This window comes from Maniola jurtina, chromosome 26 (genome assembly GCF_905333055.1).
Source record: "Maniola jurtina chromosome 26, ilManJurt1.1, whole genome shotgun sequence".
Classification (NCBI taxonomy): domain Eukaryota; kingdom Metazoa; phylum Arthropoda; class Insecta; order Lepidoptera; family Nymphalidae; genus Maniola; species Maniola jurtina.
Window position 1 is genome coordinate 4,477,511 of NC_060054.1, and position 14,304 is coordinate 4,491,814.

The 14,304-nt window shown below is 35.8% G+C and overlaps 4 protein-coding genes and 2 long non-coding RNA genes across 14 annotated transcripts in view; 4 read left to right on the forward strand and 2 right to left on the reverse strand.

Annotated features, from left to right (window-relative positions):
* Positions 1 to 28: 28 nt before the first annotated feature.
* Positions 29 to 632, reverse strand: LOC123878813. The gene is made up of 2 exons (XR_006798886.1): positions 457 to 632; positions 29 to 348 (listed from the first exon to the last, which is right to left on the reverse strand). It is a non-coding gene; the product is annotated as an uncharacterized LOC123878813 (long non-coding RNA).
* A 344-nt stretch (positions 633 to 976) lies between these two features.
* On the reverse strand, positions 977 to 12,070 carry LOC123878814. The gene is made up of 4 exons (XR_006798887.1): positions 12,059 to 12,070; positions 6,344 to 6,346; positions 2,724 to 2,730; positions 977 to 1,505 (listed from the first exon to the last, which is right to left on the reverse strand). It is a non-coding gene; the product is annotated as an uncharacterized LOC123878814 (long non-coding RNA).
* LOC123878808 lies at positions 1,668 to 2,682 on the forward strand. The gene is made up of 2 exons (XM_045926143.1): positions 1,668 to 1,869; positions 2,254 to 2,682. The coding sequence occupies exons 1-2, from the start codon at positions 1,866 to 1,868 to the stop codon at positions 2,661 to 2,663; spliced, it is 414 nt and encodes a 137-aa protein (XP_045782099.1). The 5' UTR covers positions 1,668 to 1,865; the 3' UTR covers positions 2,664 to 2,682.
* Positions 3,746 to 4,782, forward strand: LOC123878806 (protein D2-like). Its single transcript, XM_045926141.1, has one exon. The coding sequence runs from the start codon at positions 3,866 to 3,868 to the stop codon at positions 4,424 to 4,426; it is 561 nt and encodes a 186-aa protein (XP_045782097.1). The 5' UTR covers positions 3,746 to 3,865; the 3' UTR covers positions 4,427 to 4,782.
* Positions 4,578 to 5,473, forward strand: LOC123878811 (eukaryotic translation initiation factor eIF1). Its single transcript, XM_045926145.1, has one exon. It carries the CDS (start codon positions 4,763 to 4,765, stop codon positions 5,093 to 5,095), a length of 333 nt encoding a protein of 110 aa, XP_045782101.1. The 5' UTR covers positions 4,578 to 4,762; the 3' UTR covers positions 5,096 to 5,473.
* LOC123878801 (dynactin subunit 1) overlaps positions 9,301 to 14,304 on the forward strand; it is a 40,821-nt gene continuing 35,817 nt past the window's right edge. For 5 of the 9 annotated variants that reach the window (XM_045926133.1, XM_045926125.1, XM_045926129.1 and 2 more), the window contains exons 1-4: positions 9,683 to 9,881; positions 9,967 to 10,169; positions 11,210 to 11,340; positions 13,799 to 13,831. In XM_045926133.1, the coding sequence (XP_045782089.1) occupies positions 9,993 to 10,169; positions 11,210 to 11,340; positions 13,799 to 13,831 (341 nt within the window). In that variant the 5' untranslated portion in view covers positions 9,683 to 9,881; positions 9,967 to 9,992. Of the gene's footprint in view, positions 9,374 to 9,682; positions 9,882 to 9,964; positions 10,170 to 11,209; positions 11,341 to 13,798; positions 13,832 to 14,304 lie in introns of those variants that run through there. The other 4 variants (XM_045926128.1, XM_045926131.1, XM_045926132.1 and 1 more) reach the window with 2 other exon arrangements.

Here is a 14,304-nt window from a genome sequence, read left to right on the forward strand (position 1 = left end):
AATATCAGTAAAAAGAAAAGCTTGGACGTCCTGTTTGAGATATATATTTGAAGTAAGTTAAAAATCATCGAACGTAAAACAAAAAGATTTTAGAAAAAGAATAAAAATAAGAATAAGTTTAAATATAAACAATTTAGTTTACAGCCAGTTCCAACATCCCCCTTTAAACTAAATTGTCTTACAAAAAAAAACTTATCATAACATATCAACACACAGCAACAAAAAAATAAAAAACTAACTAAAATCTACTCCTACCTGATGATTCTTCAATTGATTCATGCCTATGCGACATAAGTGTCCTAACCGTTAATGCCAGAGCTGATACTTGCTCAGACAGTCAGGGTGCACCTCGTACGCAATATGATGATGATTCTTCAATTGATTCATGCCTATGCGACATAAGTGTCCTAACCGTTAATGCCAGAGCTGATACTTGCTCAGACAGTCAGGGTGCACCTCGTACGCAATATTTTCACTATTCATCTTAGGTGGAATATTAACAGTACCATCAACTATGTACAGTCCACCACAGGGCGAAGCATGAAGGACAGAATCACCAAACATCCTTATTTGAAAAATTAGCAGTAAGTGCTGTGATCGAATCCGTGACTTCATTTGGTTTGGATTTCATTCCTTTGGCTACTTATATCTCCGCTTGCTTGCGACATTTGGAAAGAAAAATATCTAAATATGATTTTCCTTGTTCGCAACAAATATAGCAACACTGGACAATTAACACCACTTTTCCACTTATGATTTTTCCCAAGAGCCTTCGTGCTGATAACGTGTTGGGATATTTTGAATTTATAGGAAAAATATCAGTAAAAAGAAAAGCTTGGACGTCCTGTTTGAGATATATATTTGAAGTAAGTTAAAAATCATCGAACGTAAAACAAAAAGATTTTAGAAAAAGAATAAAAATAAGAATAAGTTTAAATATAAACAATTTAGTTTACAGCCAGTTCCAACACTGCATGACAGGTATGAGAACTCTAGGCGCCTGTGCCCACACTGTTAGCATAATATGGTACTTAGGTGTGGGTAGGCACCTAGATAACTTCGTTGGTCCGGCAAATGCCTGGGACGATGTAATAATTGAAAGTAGCAATACCATATAAAAATGATGCTTCTTTGTTCTGTAATAAAACTGTGCTTTTTAAGATTGATGGTTTTTTATTTAATATTTTGCCCGTAGCAAAAACGAACGGTATGGAGGTAAGGAAGAGAGAACGTCTTAGCTTTTAAGCTGATGGTCTCTTTTTAGAATGGAAGAATGTCTGGTTGTTCATTTGGTTTATAGAACAGAAAAATATGCTATTGTTATAATACTTGGCAATTAAAAATGCAAAAAAGAAGTTATCATAACTTCGGTCTCCCATTCATTCATTCATTCGTTCATTCATTTTTCTGTCAGTCAGTTATGCCTCTTCTAAATGACACCTAGTCTAAAATGCTACACGGTGGGTACGGGTTCCATACAAAATTACCCATTGTTCTTTACGGAGCTACGATATATTTTAAGCGAACACAAATATAGCGTTTCGGTAGAATGACCCAAATGTGATCTCCATAATACAACCTCCTCGATATTTTTTAACTCTTGCAACATTTAATAGATTCAAAACATGAGAACTCGAAGCTAGTTTATAAAATAAAGTATTTTTTGTCTATGTTTTTTGACGTTTGATAAAAAAATATTGTTTTGGTTTTCGGTTGGAATTCAATTTGAATCAAGACGGGTTTTTATTTTCAATTGATGATTTTCAAGAGGTCCTCTGTAAAAAATATTGATATTTGATTACCTGTTTGGGGCAGTCCTGTATAGTGTATTTGAAATAGACATCACCTCGAAGCTCTACAATAAAATGAGTAAGTTGGACGAAAAAGTTTGACTTGTGTTTACTGTATGAGTCGATATTTTTTGTAAAGACTCTGTTTTTAATACCAAGCAAGTGAGCATTGTAGAATCTTCATCTGAGAATGCTCTGGTGATGGAGTATTATATTATGTTAAGTGAGTTCTAGAAGATTTGTGTGGTTGTGTGTATTGCAGGTTTCTTCAGTTGTGGCAGAGTGGCTGTGCATACCTCATACAGGATGAGATATGCGCCGCCAGCATATTGAAAGAATTAGCTATACATTTAGACATGTTATTTTAGTTTAAAGATTGTGCACAGTAGAATTAGCCACAATGTTTTGATTGTGTGTGTAAAACTGAAAGTTTAGTAAAAATAAATGTGTATTTTGTTTTCAGAAATGGATGAAAATGGAACGACCAGCACAATGGAGGAAAAATGTGAATATCTAATGAACATAGTTGTCGAATCACGCAAGCAATATGGCAAAATGTGTATAGATTACGATCAAAAGAAATCTGTGGTTGAAAACAAAATGTTGAAACTTCAACTCAATAATATCACTTCTTGTCGATTCAAAGCAAAGAATATACCACAAGTAAATACTGATGGTATGAAAAAGGATGTGGAAGATTTTACGAATGAAATTTCACTGTCACAAAGGAGATTGAATGACCTAAGTAATAATGTGAAAGACATGCAAAGCATAGTTTTGCAGTTGAAAAATGATACGGTCGGACAAAAGTTGAAAAAGAAAATCACTGCGGATGCTCTATTGGCTGAAGCTAAGAGGAAAAATAATAAATGATACTTATTTCCTAGTTTTTACTTTATTATGTACATATTAGTTACCTATACAAGGTGTTACATCATGTCTGTAACATCCTGGCAAGCTGAAGTTAGGACTGATGTGTAGATATATCAAAGAAATAATGACCCTCATAACTTATTATCTGTGTGTTCTGTGAATTTGTGTATAACTCCAATCAAACCCTGCAAACAGCTCATTGCAGAAATTATAAGTCTAAAAAATATCTGTGACAAACAGCTGATTTGCAGAAATTATCTTAAAAAATTCTGTAAAAGGGATGTTTGAAAATGTTGTCAAGTAACAAGGAAAGAGCATGACACTACCATGGATCCAAGTAATAATTCTTATTACTTACAAGGAATTGCGCGGCTGGCGGGAAGTGGCTGGATGAGGAAGGCTGTGGACCGGGTGTGGAGGCGTTCTTTATTGAAGGCCTATGTCCAACAGTGGAGGTCCACAGGCTGATGATGATGATGATTAAGACCAGTCAATAATTGTTTTTACACAAAATTCCTTGTCATCATTATTTTGTGTAAAAACAATTATTGACTGGTCTTCATGTGATTATCGTTTTCCGCAGGGAGTATTGTGAAAGAAATTGCAATGTAAATATTTTAGACCCGCTAATTTCGTTTAGAAATTGTGTACAACAGAATTAAACCCACAGAATACTTAATATACTCCTAGCGGAGATTAAACTACATATACAACGGATATCAGAATTAGTCGCATTATTAACCGGTGTTATTATAATCTGTGGTAATTTTGTTCCGATTGGATAACGGTTTTTCCTATTATTTTTAATCTGTAGTGCAAAAGCACAGACACCAAATACCATAGTAAATTTGTACATTTTTTAATATTACTAGACATAGGGCTTTTTGAATATCACAAAAATGTGATATTATTCAACAGTTTGCTAGTTTTATTGCGGGATTTTCCTAATTTATATTATGCGGAAATTACCGCAACAACTAAATAGTAAAATTGAATCAAATTAACTAGAAAGATCAGAATATCATATTATACATGATGATCTCCTTGGTCTCCTTGTTATTTCATTTCCAGTTCCCAAGCAACTACAGCTGTTGTTTGAATTGACATTTCCAGAATTCGAGTCCAGGAATAAATTGCGTTTGCGAATTCGTGGTTTTGATTTAATTGCTGCATTGCATTATTTAATATTAACTAATTAAGTAATGACTGATATACAAAGTGTTTTTAAACAACAATGCATAGTGCCTGATGTATTAACTATAGCACCTTCAGAGCCAATAAGCATCCAATATCCTAGCGGAGTAACAGTTGATATGGGAAAAGAATTAACTCCCACTCAAGTAAAAGATAAACCCGTTGTAAAATGGGCAGCTAAAGATTCTGAATACTATACTCTAGCATTGGTAGATCCAGATGCACCGAGTCGAGAAAATCCCAAGTTTAGAGAATGGCACCACTGGCTCGTTGGTAACATTTTGGGAGGTGATATGAATAAAGGTGAAGTATTGTCCGATTATATTGGAGCTGGACCACCAAAAGGAACGGGATTACATCGATACATATTTTTGGTATACAAGCAACAAGAAAAATGTGATTTTTCAAAGGTGCCTAAGCTTCCAAATAACTCTGGTGACAAAAGAGGAAAATTTTCCATTAGCAAGTTTGCTCAGCAATTTAAGTTGGGTACGCCAGTTGCTGGAAATTTTTACGTGGCCAAATATGATGATTATGTACCAAAGCTGTATGCAAAGCTGAAAGGTTAATCAAAAACCAAAATCAATTAAATACATTAAATAAAAACCGGTATTTATCGAAACATGCCTAGAGTTCTGGGCAGCTTTTGCTAGAAAAAAAATAATTGTCTATGGTCGATCGATAATTATTTCCGCCTCCGCGTGACAATCTCATTTTTTGGTCAAGTCGAAGTCGCCATATCACATCATCCGCCATTACACTTTGGAGTTTGCGTAAATTGGTCGTTGCACTGTCTGCGTCACTAGAGTCTACATTCTAGAACCGCATCATCAGTGACATTTTTCAGTGTTCGTGCGTCGTATCGCAGAGTTTCGTTAGAACAAAGAGTAGTGACGTTCAATCGTATGTCCATCCAGAATCTCAACACATTCGACCCATTCGCCGATGCTATCAAAAGCTCGGAAGACGACGTTCAAGATGGACTAGTCCACGTTCGGATCCAGCAGCGTAACGGGCGTAAGACGCTAACGACGGTGCAGGGCCTGTCGTCGGAATATGACCTGAAGAAGATCGTCCGGGCATGCAAGAAGGAGTTCGCGTGCAACGGAACGGTCGTGGAACATCCGGAGTACGGCGAGGTGCTGCAGCTGCAAGGCGACCAGCGCGAGAACATTTGCCAGTGGCTCACCAAGTCGGGGCTCGTCAAGCCAGAGCAGCTCAAGGTGCACGGCTTTTAGCCGCCGCGCGCCCGCATCGCGACTAACATGTCCACCGCCGTGACATCATCATAGTTCTTCTAATATTATGAGAGCGTGCGCGTTTAACTTATAACCCTATCGAATATGTATTTAGAAAGTACCGACGTTTACAGAGAGTCTCGGAGCGAGGCCGCCCGCCTCCCGCGCCCTGTGCCTTGCTGTCTCCCTAATTGTTGTAATATAAAACATTGTGCTAATATTTTTGAATATCGAACGCCGTCTCGTATGTCTCTGGACAGGTTTAGTTGCTAATAACGCAGAACGAAATAGTCAATAAATCATCTTTTTGTTTTTGTACGACTTAACTATAAATTGCTGTAATAATATGATGTCTCAATTATTAAACATGTTTTTGTACGTGTGGCTTTCATTTCTGCCGCGGTGGCGTTCCATAACGGCACTCCACAGGGTGTAAGTTGTAACAATAGGTAGTGAAAGTCTGACTCGACGAGTCTATTTCTTGCGAATACGTCATGCGAATCAAAATCCGCTTACTAAGGCGCTGAGCCTAATAAATTTTCTAGTAGGTTATGTTTATAATGGTTTATAGGATTTTAGTAAGTTTGAGGGGAAAAAAAAAAAAAAACTGAACCGATTTTGATGTAATTCTCGAAAACCAATCAATTTCCTTGACCACTTTAATCAGTGCAGTGGTAGAGTTTGAATTATTATTATACCTGGCACACCAAGCTATGTTTTATGTATTTTAATCATATTGCTGTAAATTACACAACCTATGATTTGTCAGCTGATTTAGATATAGAGTAATAGCAGTGTTAGTTTTTAGTTAGTTTACACAGAAGGTAAATGAAAATGCCTCGCATCTTGTATACTGCATACAAAACATGTCCAATCTAAAATTGCAAGGTTGTGCAGGTCATAAACTAAGAATACCCAAGCCCAGCTGGGATACTGTATAATGTGCCGTCTTATACATCATGTTCAGGTTTAACTGCTTGTTTTGTGTTAACTAAACACTCCTAATGGTAAATCTATGATTCTAAGCATTACAGTATTGGTCTAAACCAGCAGCAAGTAATTTTGTTTAAGCAATACATAATAAACAAGTGTAAATTAAAAATTTATAACACCCCCGACGATCCAAAGTATCTGAGTTTTCCAAAACATCAATTTTCAAATAAATAATTATGTATTTAGACAACGTCCATCTTGACAGCTTGACATTTGTCTATTGACATAATATTATGAACCTAACGGTTATCTAACCTTCTTTTCTACAAGAAAACTAGAAAAGAGCTGATAACTCTTAAACGGCTGAACCAATTTTTTTAGATTATAGCTAAGAACACTCTCGATCAAGCCACCTTTCAAACAAAAAAAACTAAATTAAAATCGGTTCATTCGTTTAGGCACTACGATGCCACAGACAGATACACACGTCAAACTTATAACACCCCTCTTTTTGGGTCGGGGGTTAATAAATAGATTTTGTGGTAGGGAACCCAGAGTTTATAAAAATAATAATAGGTAGGTATATTTGCTATATAAAAGTAAATATCCCTTAATTCCAATAGATAAAGTCATTATATATTCATCAGTAAATAAACATTAGTTAATGGTTATATTTTCCTAGATTCCGTGAATTCCATTATATTACTATCAGATCTAGTAATAACTAGTCAATGCAAACAGAGCTGATGTTAGTTTTTTTTATTATTTGTTGTTAAAGCAACAATAGAAATAACTCTGATGATTATGGTTCATGAGATGCAGACCACTGACAGACAGACAGCAGAGGCATAGTCTGCGTCTAACTACCATTCAGAAAGCAGTTCTACTGAGAAGAGCCAGCTAGAAACTCAGCAGTTGAATACTGCCTATCTCCATTCCTAGACAAATAGGTGCAGCTATTGCGCTGTGAAGGAGTACCAAATATCCAAATTCCAAACTTTGTTTTTCGCAGGCATCATGTAGTTAGCCCGCCCCAGCTTCGCATGGGTATACTTATTATAGTACAGCTTATTACAATTTTCGCAGGGATCTCTAATTTTTTGAAAATAAATTATAGCCTACTAGAGGATGACCGCGACTTCGTCCGCATGGATTTAGATTTTTAAAGATCCCGTGGGAACTGTTTGATTTCCCGGGATCAAATGCCCATGTAAATTACAGGGACGCAAGCTACCTCGGTTCCAAATTTCATGCAAATCGGTTAAGCGGATGGGTATTAAGGAATCCCGTGGGAACTCTTTGATTTTCCGGGATAAAAAGTAGCCTATGTTCGTCCACGGGATGAAAACTCTGAGCCAAATTTCATCAAAATCGGTTAAACTGTTGAGCCGTAAAAAGCTAACAGATACACACTTTCGCATTTATAATATTGATATTAGTAATAAAATATAGTATGGATTATATTGTGTAGGTAGGTAGGTAAGTACATTTCAATTTTCATCCAATGTACAAATATGCGAACGAAGCATGGACAAAGGTCTAGTTTCGCAACAAAATGGCGTCTATTGTGGTATGGAGTTCGCATTTATAATACCTATTGTTATTAGTAATTACTAATTAATAATAATTTGAATAATATGGATTATATTGAGTAGGTAGGTAAGTACATTTCAATTTTCATCCAATGTACAAATATGCGGACGAAGCATGGTTATAGCTGTAGTTTCGCAACAAAATGGCGTCCATAATGGACTATGGAGTGGTATGGAGTATGGACGTGCGCGCGCGCCGTTTTGCCGACAAGGAAGAGTGAGTCATTGCCAACCGCACAAGGCTGAGGTCACACTCATGAAACGTGCGATGATTTCGATTCTGTCTACAGATGATTTATATTATCATCACTGTAAATAGGAAATAGCTTACAATATATTATTGCCTATTGACGCCCGCGACTTCGTCCGCGTGGATTTAGTTTTTCAGGTTTTCATACCCGAAGGGTACCAACGGGACCCTAATGTACTAAGCCTGCGCTCTGGTATATGGTGTGTTATCTATGCCTCCGCTGTCCGTCCGTCGCGCCTGTTTGTCTGTCACCATGCTGTATCTCATGAACCGTAATAAAATAGGTAATAAGTAGAAAGTTGAAATTGTCACAGATTGTATTTCTATTGCCGCTAGTAACAATAAAATATTGACTGCCATGTAAATTAAAAAAAAAGATTGGTACCTAGGTAAGTACATAATCTTCTACCACAGTTTTACGAATAGTACCTACATCGTGACATCGTAAAACTGTGCTTCTACGGAACCCTATCGTCTGCGAGTCCGACTCACATTTTACTGGTTTTTATTCCGTGAGAACTTTGTGATTTTCCGCGAAAACTAACTTAGCAGACTGTACCAATAGTGTTTTGAACAGATAAAAGTAGGTATCACCTTGCTTTATTGGTGAAAGAAAACATCGTGAAGAAACATGAATGCTTAGAGTTTTATGTTATTTACTTATTTAAAACTTAGTGCTAGGTCTACAACTTTACTTTGGATTACATTTGTATTGACTTGTATAGTAGGTATAGTATGGCATATTATGGTAAATTGTAAATTGAACACTTGAGAAGAGCAACCGCCGAGTTTCTTGCTGATTCTTCTCGGACGGCATTCCGATCTAGGTGGTACATTATTTTGACGATTCAAAGGCACTTGTAAAAGTTTATTTGAATAAAAATCTATTCTTTTCTATAAGAATTACCTACTCGGGGAAGTTTCAGCAGACCCCCTTACCTATTAATACTATGATCATTATAATTTCCCAAAATTGATCCAAACAAGAATCGAACGTGTGACCTACTTTTAAGCTACAGCGTAAACTGCGGCGTCATCACTCGTCACTTTCAGAGAAGTCGGTCGATGTCCAAGTCAGCTTATAATAATTTTATTACTCAACACATACCTACGCTATAAAATATCAGAATGATAAGTCTAGGGTGCGGTGCAGTTAACACGTAGGCTCAGAATCACACTTAATATTATAAAGGAGAAAGTTTGTATGTGTGTGTGTGTGTGTTTGTGTGTATGTTTGTTACTCCTTCACGCAAAAACTACTGAACGGATTTGGCTGGGAATGAAGATAGATAATATCCTGGATTAGCACATAGGCTACTTTTTATCCCGGAAAATCAAAGAGTTCCCACGGGATTTCGAAAAACCTAAATCCACGCGGGCGAAGTCGCGGGCATCGGCTAGTAAAATATCAAAATGATAAGTCTAGGGTGCGGTGCAGGCTCAGAATACAAGAATACATAATAGTTTCTACAGAATGCAGGCCTGGGCTCACCCTAATTACCTATATAGGTAGGTATTTTGATACTAGTTAACTCTACTGCAATGCATTGATTGCAATGCATCCTGCGGTAGGCGCAGGCGCATGGCCAGCATGGCATGGTTTGCAACTGGCATGGCCATGCTGTCTGTTAATTTTATTCGCCATTAAAATTTTGAAGTTCATGTCGGAAACTAGTTAATTCAATGCGAAAAGAACTATTAAATTATGTAAGATTTTAAAAAAAAAATATTTCAAAAAAAACAGCAATTTGAAAAGTTTCGATCCACGTAGCAAAAACGAAACGCTTTGATGATTTCATTTTATGACACTGACATTTGACATTCCAATTATTGACAAAAATCATTTTCGATTTTGTCTTACTTTTGGTAATAAATTGCAGCTATTTTTCTTATTTTTAATGTTTATAAAATAACAAATTTTCTTATTATGTAACTGAAAAAACTCCCTATTCAAACAATATACCGTATTGAAGGTTTTTTGAAAGGAAAAGCCAATTTTTTATCTAATAAGGTATTGCACTTACAGTTATTATAAAAAAAATGTTTTTATGCATATTTATTAGTGAAAACTGAGTGAGAATTATTACGTTTTACAGTTTGTGAGTGAGAATAGTTGTGAAACATGTCGGATCGACATTTAACCCTTGGCCAAAGGGTTATAGTTGTGGGCAAAGATGTGAAAGGTTCGATCGCCTATGTCGGCTACCCTACCTTCGCTACGGGCAAATGGATTGGCATAATTTTGGATGAACCTAAAGGCAAGAACAATGGGACCGTACGCGGTCATGCCTACTTTCGGGTAAGTTACCTACTAACAGTTTTTTTTTAAATTTCTACTTTTTATTAAGAAAATATTACAATAAAACTTAAAGCTAGCCTTATCTAATTACTATACAAATCATGCTCGCGTGGAATGGTGCCAAGAATACTGGCTGCATTTCCCACGCTGGAAGTAAAAGTTAATGAATGTAACCACCAAATTAGGCCAAGCTGGGCCAAGCTCAGTCTTAGACTAAGCTTGGCCTAATTTGATGTTTTCATTTTTCAAAAGAACCACCAAGGAAATCTATAGTCTATAATTACCGAGGGGTACTATATCCATACATAATATTATTAATGCGAAAGTGTGTCTTTCTGTCTGCTAGCTTTTTACGGTCCATCCGTTTAACCGATTTTGACACAATTTGGTACAGAAATAGCATACATACATGCATATACATACATACACAGCATGCCAAGCATACTATTGATCACAAAAAACAAAGAGTTCTCACAAGATTTAAAAAAAAAGTGAATGCAAATGGCCAAAGTTATGACTCAAGAGCATTATCTACTTGGTAAAGAGATAGGAAATAGGCTACTTTTGATCCTAGAAAATCATAGAGTTCCTGCATGATTAAAAAAAAACTAAATCCTCCTTAGTTCCCCAGGGACTATGGCACCCTACCTGTTTGTGTCTGTGTTTGTTTTGGCTGAATAAAAGGATTTATTATTATTATTAAATCCACACAAAGTCGCAGGCTTCAGCTAGTAGTATCATAGGAATGAACCTACTGCCTACTAATTTAACTTAATATTTTTAACCCCCAACCCAAAAAGGAGGGTGTTATAAGTTTGACGTGTGTATCTGTGTATCTATCTGTGGCATCGTAGCTCCTAAACTAATGAACCGATTTTAAATTAGTTTTTTTGTTTAAAAGCTGGCTTGATCAAGAGTGTTCTTAGCTATAATCCAAGAAAATCGGTTCAGCCGTTGGACAGTTATCAACTCTTTTCTAGTTACCGTAACCTTCACTTGTCGGGGGTGTTATAAATTTTTAATTGAGACTTGTATTTCAGTGTGAAGAAAACTATGGTGTGTTCGTGCGTCAGACTCAAATCCAGCTGCTGGATGCAGAGGACAATCCCATGGAGACCTCCATGACTACATCCAGTGAGGAGGCCAAGCCTTCCAACCGCAGGCTTAGCAGGTATATACTATAAGCTTCACTTTTGGCTTGGCAGCAAAAATGTTAGAGTCTGTGACAATGGTACTGATTATGATGGCACCTAAATCTTAGGCTGAACTCTATAAAGCATTCTTTGACTTTGCTCAGACTTAAGACACTGTTAAAAAACCAGCCAAGTGCGAGTCAGACTCGCGCACTGAGGGTTCTGTACTCAGGTATTTTTCCAACATTTTGCACGATAAATCAAAAACTATTATTCCTAAAAATAATTAAAAATCTGTTTGAGAATATGCAGGTAAAGCCCTTTCATATGATACCCCACTTGGTATAGTTATCTTACTTTGAAAAGTGTAACATATTTTAATTTTTTTTAAATTATGTGACCACAAATTCGCGGTTATCATATTTATTCCTGACTGTACTTATGCTATAAGACTTACCTACCTGCCAAATTTCATGATTCTAGGTCAACGGGAAGTACCCTATAGGTTTCTTGACAGACACGACGGACAGACAGACAGACAACAAAGTGATCCTATAAGGGTTCCGTTTTTTCTTTTGATGTACAGAACCCTAACAAGACAGATTTATGCGAGCGGTATAATGCTGTCTTGTTTCAACAGTGTCTTAAGTCTGAACAAAATCAAAGTACGCTCTATACATTTCAGCCTTAGAGGATTCGCATCTTTTTCTTACCAATGTAAGAAAAGAGATAGACAAACTAATTTTCATTTAAAACTGTCAAACCTTGTGACTTTAGGCGCCACTCTCTTCTGCATAGTGTTGAAATTTGTAGAGTTCATAGCACCAAAATTTTAAGTTGTCAATTTAAAATTCATTTTCCATCCTTTATAAACAGTATTAAAAGAAAAAGATGCAATTACTTTAATTTAAGTTTAGCAAAAGACATCAGAATTGACACCAATGTAGTCAATCATCTCAGTGAAACAGTATATTATTTATTAAGTAGTGAGTGTTTTAAAATAAGTTAAATAAAATTAATGATTCACAGACATATATGTTGATGTATTAGATTATTATTATTAGTGTGTAGAATTAAGCATAAATATTTTGTGTCTAGCATTTAACAAGATTACCTTCATTTGGATTTTAGCGACTTCCATAATATTTAAGATACCTTTTTAGATTCATTTTTGACTATTGTGACAATTTTACAAAGATTATAATTAATATTGACCTTAACCGTCTAATTGTGACTCTATAGATCGTTTCAACGTATAGTACCTATGGTGTTATGTTGGCTCCCTTGTCTGTCCGAGTCATTTGCACCATATTTGCATAAGAAGACGCAGATTTTGTTTATTTTCATTTGATTATTATGAATGAATGAAATGAAAATCAAATGAAATTAAACAAAATCTGCGTCTTCTCATGCGAATATGGTGCCAATGACCACCCAATGACTTAGACAGACAGGGGAGCCAACATAACGCCATAGGAACTATTCGTTGAAACAATCTATAATTAATGCAATAATGTGAAATAAGCCATCGATATTTCACTAAAAGATTTTACTTTTGAATTGAATGGTTTTGAATTTTGATAATTGTTAGAAGAATGATGACAATTGTTATCAAATTATCACTTTAGTTACTAATAACTTGTGAATGGAAAATCGAAAATTTTTATATGTAGAGTAAAAGATATGGTAGATTTGTAACTCTACCATTGACTAATTTCTTGACTTGAGATTAAAAGCTCTTACTTCAGTTTGATGTACAAGTAAATGTAATTGGGTTATTATGAGCACTGTTGTCTTATTAGTGGGAGATCCTGAGTTCGATTGCCGGCAGGGGAAAGATTTTATAATTTCTAAATTTCTCTGATTTGGTGGGAGGCTTCGGCCGTGGTTAGTTACCACTCTACCGGCAAAGCCGTGCCACCAAGCGATTTAGCGTTCCGGTACGATGCCGTGTAGAAACCAAAGGGGTATTGGTATAGTAAAAACTATCATACCCCTTCCAAGTTACCTCGCTTCCATCTTAGACTACATCATCACTTACCACCAGGTGAGATTGCTGTCAAGAAGAATTCACACGGAATTCACATTACGAAATTTGTGGCACGAAATTAGTTTCACGACATTAATTTCATTATCAATTGCACGTGTAGTGCACAATGCATGAAATACGAAACAAGACGTTTACAATGTGTTTTCATGTGTAGTGTACAATGAATGAATGAAATTAGACGTTTACAAGTGCAATTGTTAATGAAATTAATGTCGTGAAACTAATTTCATGCCACTAATTTCGTAATGTGAGTTCCGCTTCAGGGTCTAACTTGTATCTGAATAAAAAAAAGAATAGAAAATTAATTACCTATTTTAAATAATAATAATAATTAATTAATTTTAGCACATGTAAAGTTTAATTGAATAATTGAATTTATTTGATTTTCTATTTCATCATAACCATCCAGTCATACTAACTGATAGAGTGTGTTTCTTTCTCGCTAGTATAACAGTGGCCCAGAGGTCTAGACCGACTACGTAAGTACTAGCCACATGTAGACCATGCACCACGCTTCAAGCTTTCGTGCACATAACGCTTTTAAAGCCACGGTCACACCAATGAAAATTTGCGTCGTCCATCGTGTGTCGATGCGCAAATTCTAATATTTTTCCCATAAATAGAGTACACGACTATGATTTTCGCCAAAACGACTTACAACGCACATATAAGATAATTCTCTGGTGTGGACCTAGCTTTACGTGTTTTTTTTTTTAATTTTTGTAACTTTGCGCTGGTGCTAATATTTTTTGTTTATTTGCATTTTTTTTTGTAGTGACATGCTGCAAATGCAAAATGTATTTTTATTTGTATTATAGTGTCATTTTATTTTACATTTACGTAGTAAAAATGATTCTAGTAATTTTTCTGTTAGATCAGTAGCGCACTTCGTGTAGTAACATTTATTTATATAAATAAAATACCTAATGTTAGCCAATATCGACATTATTAT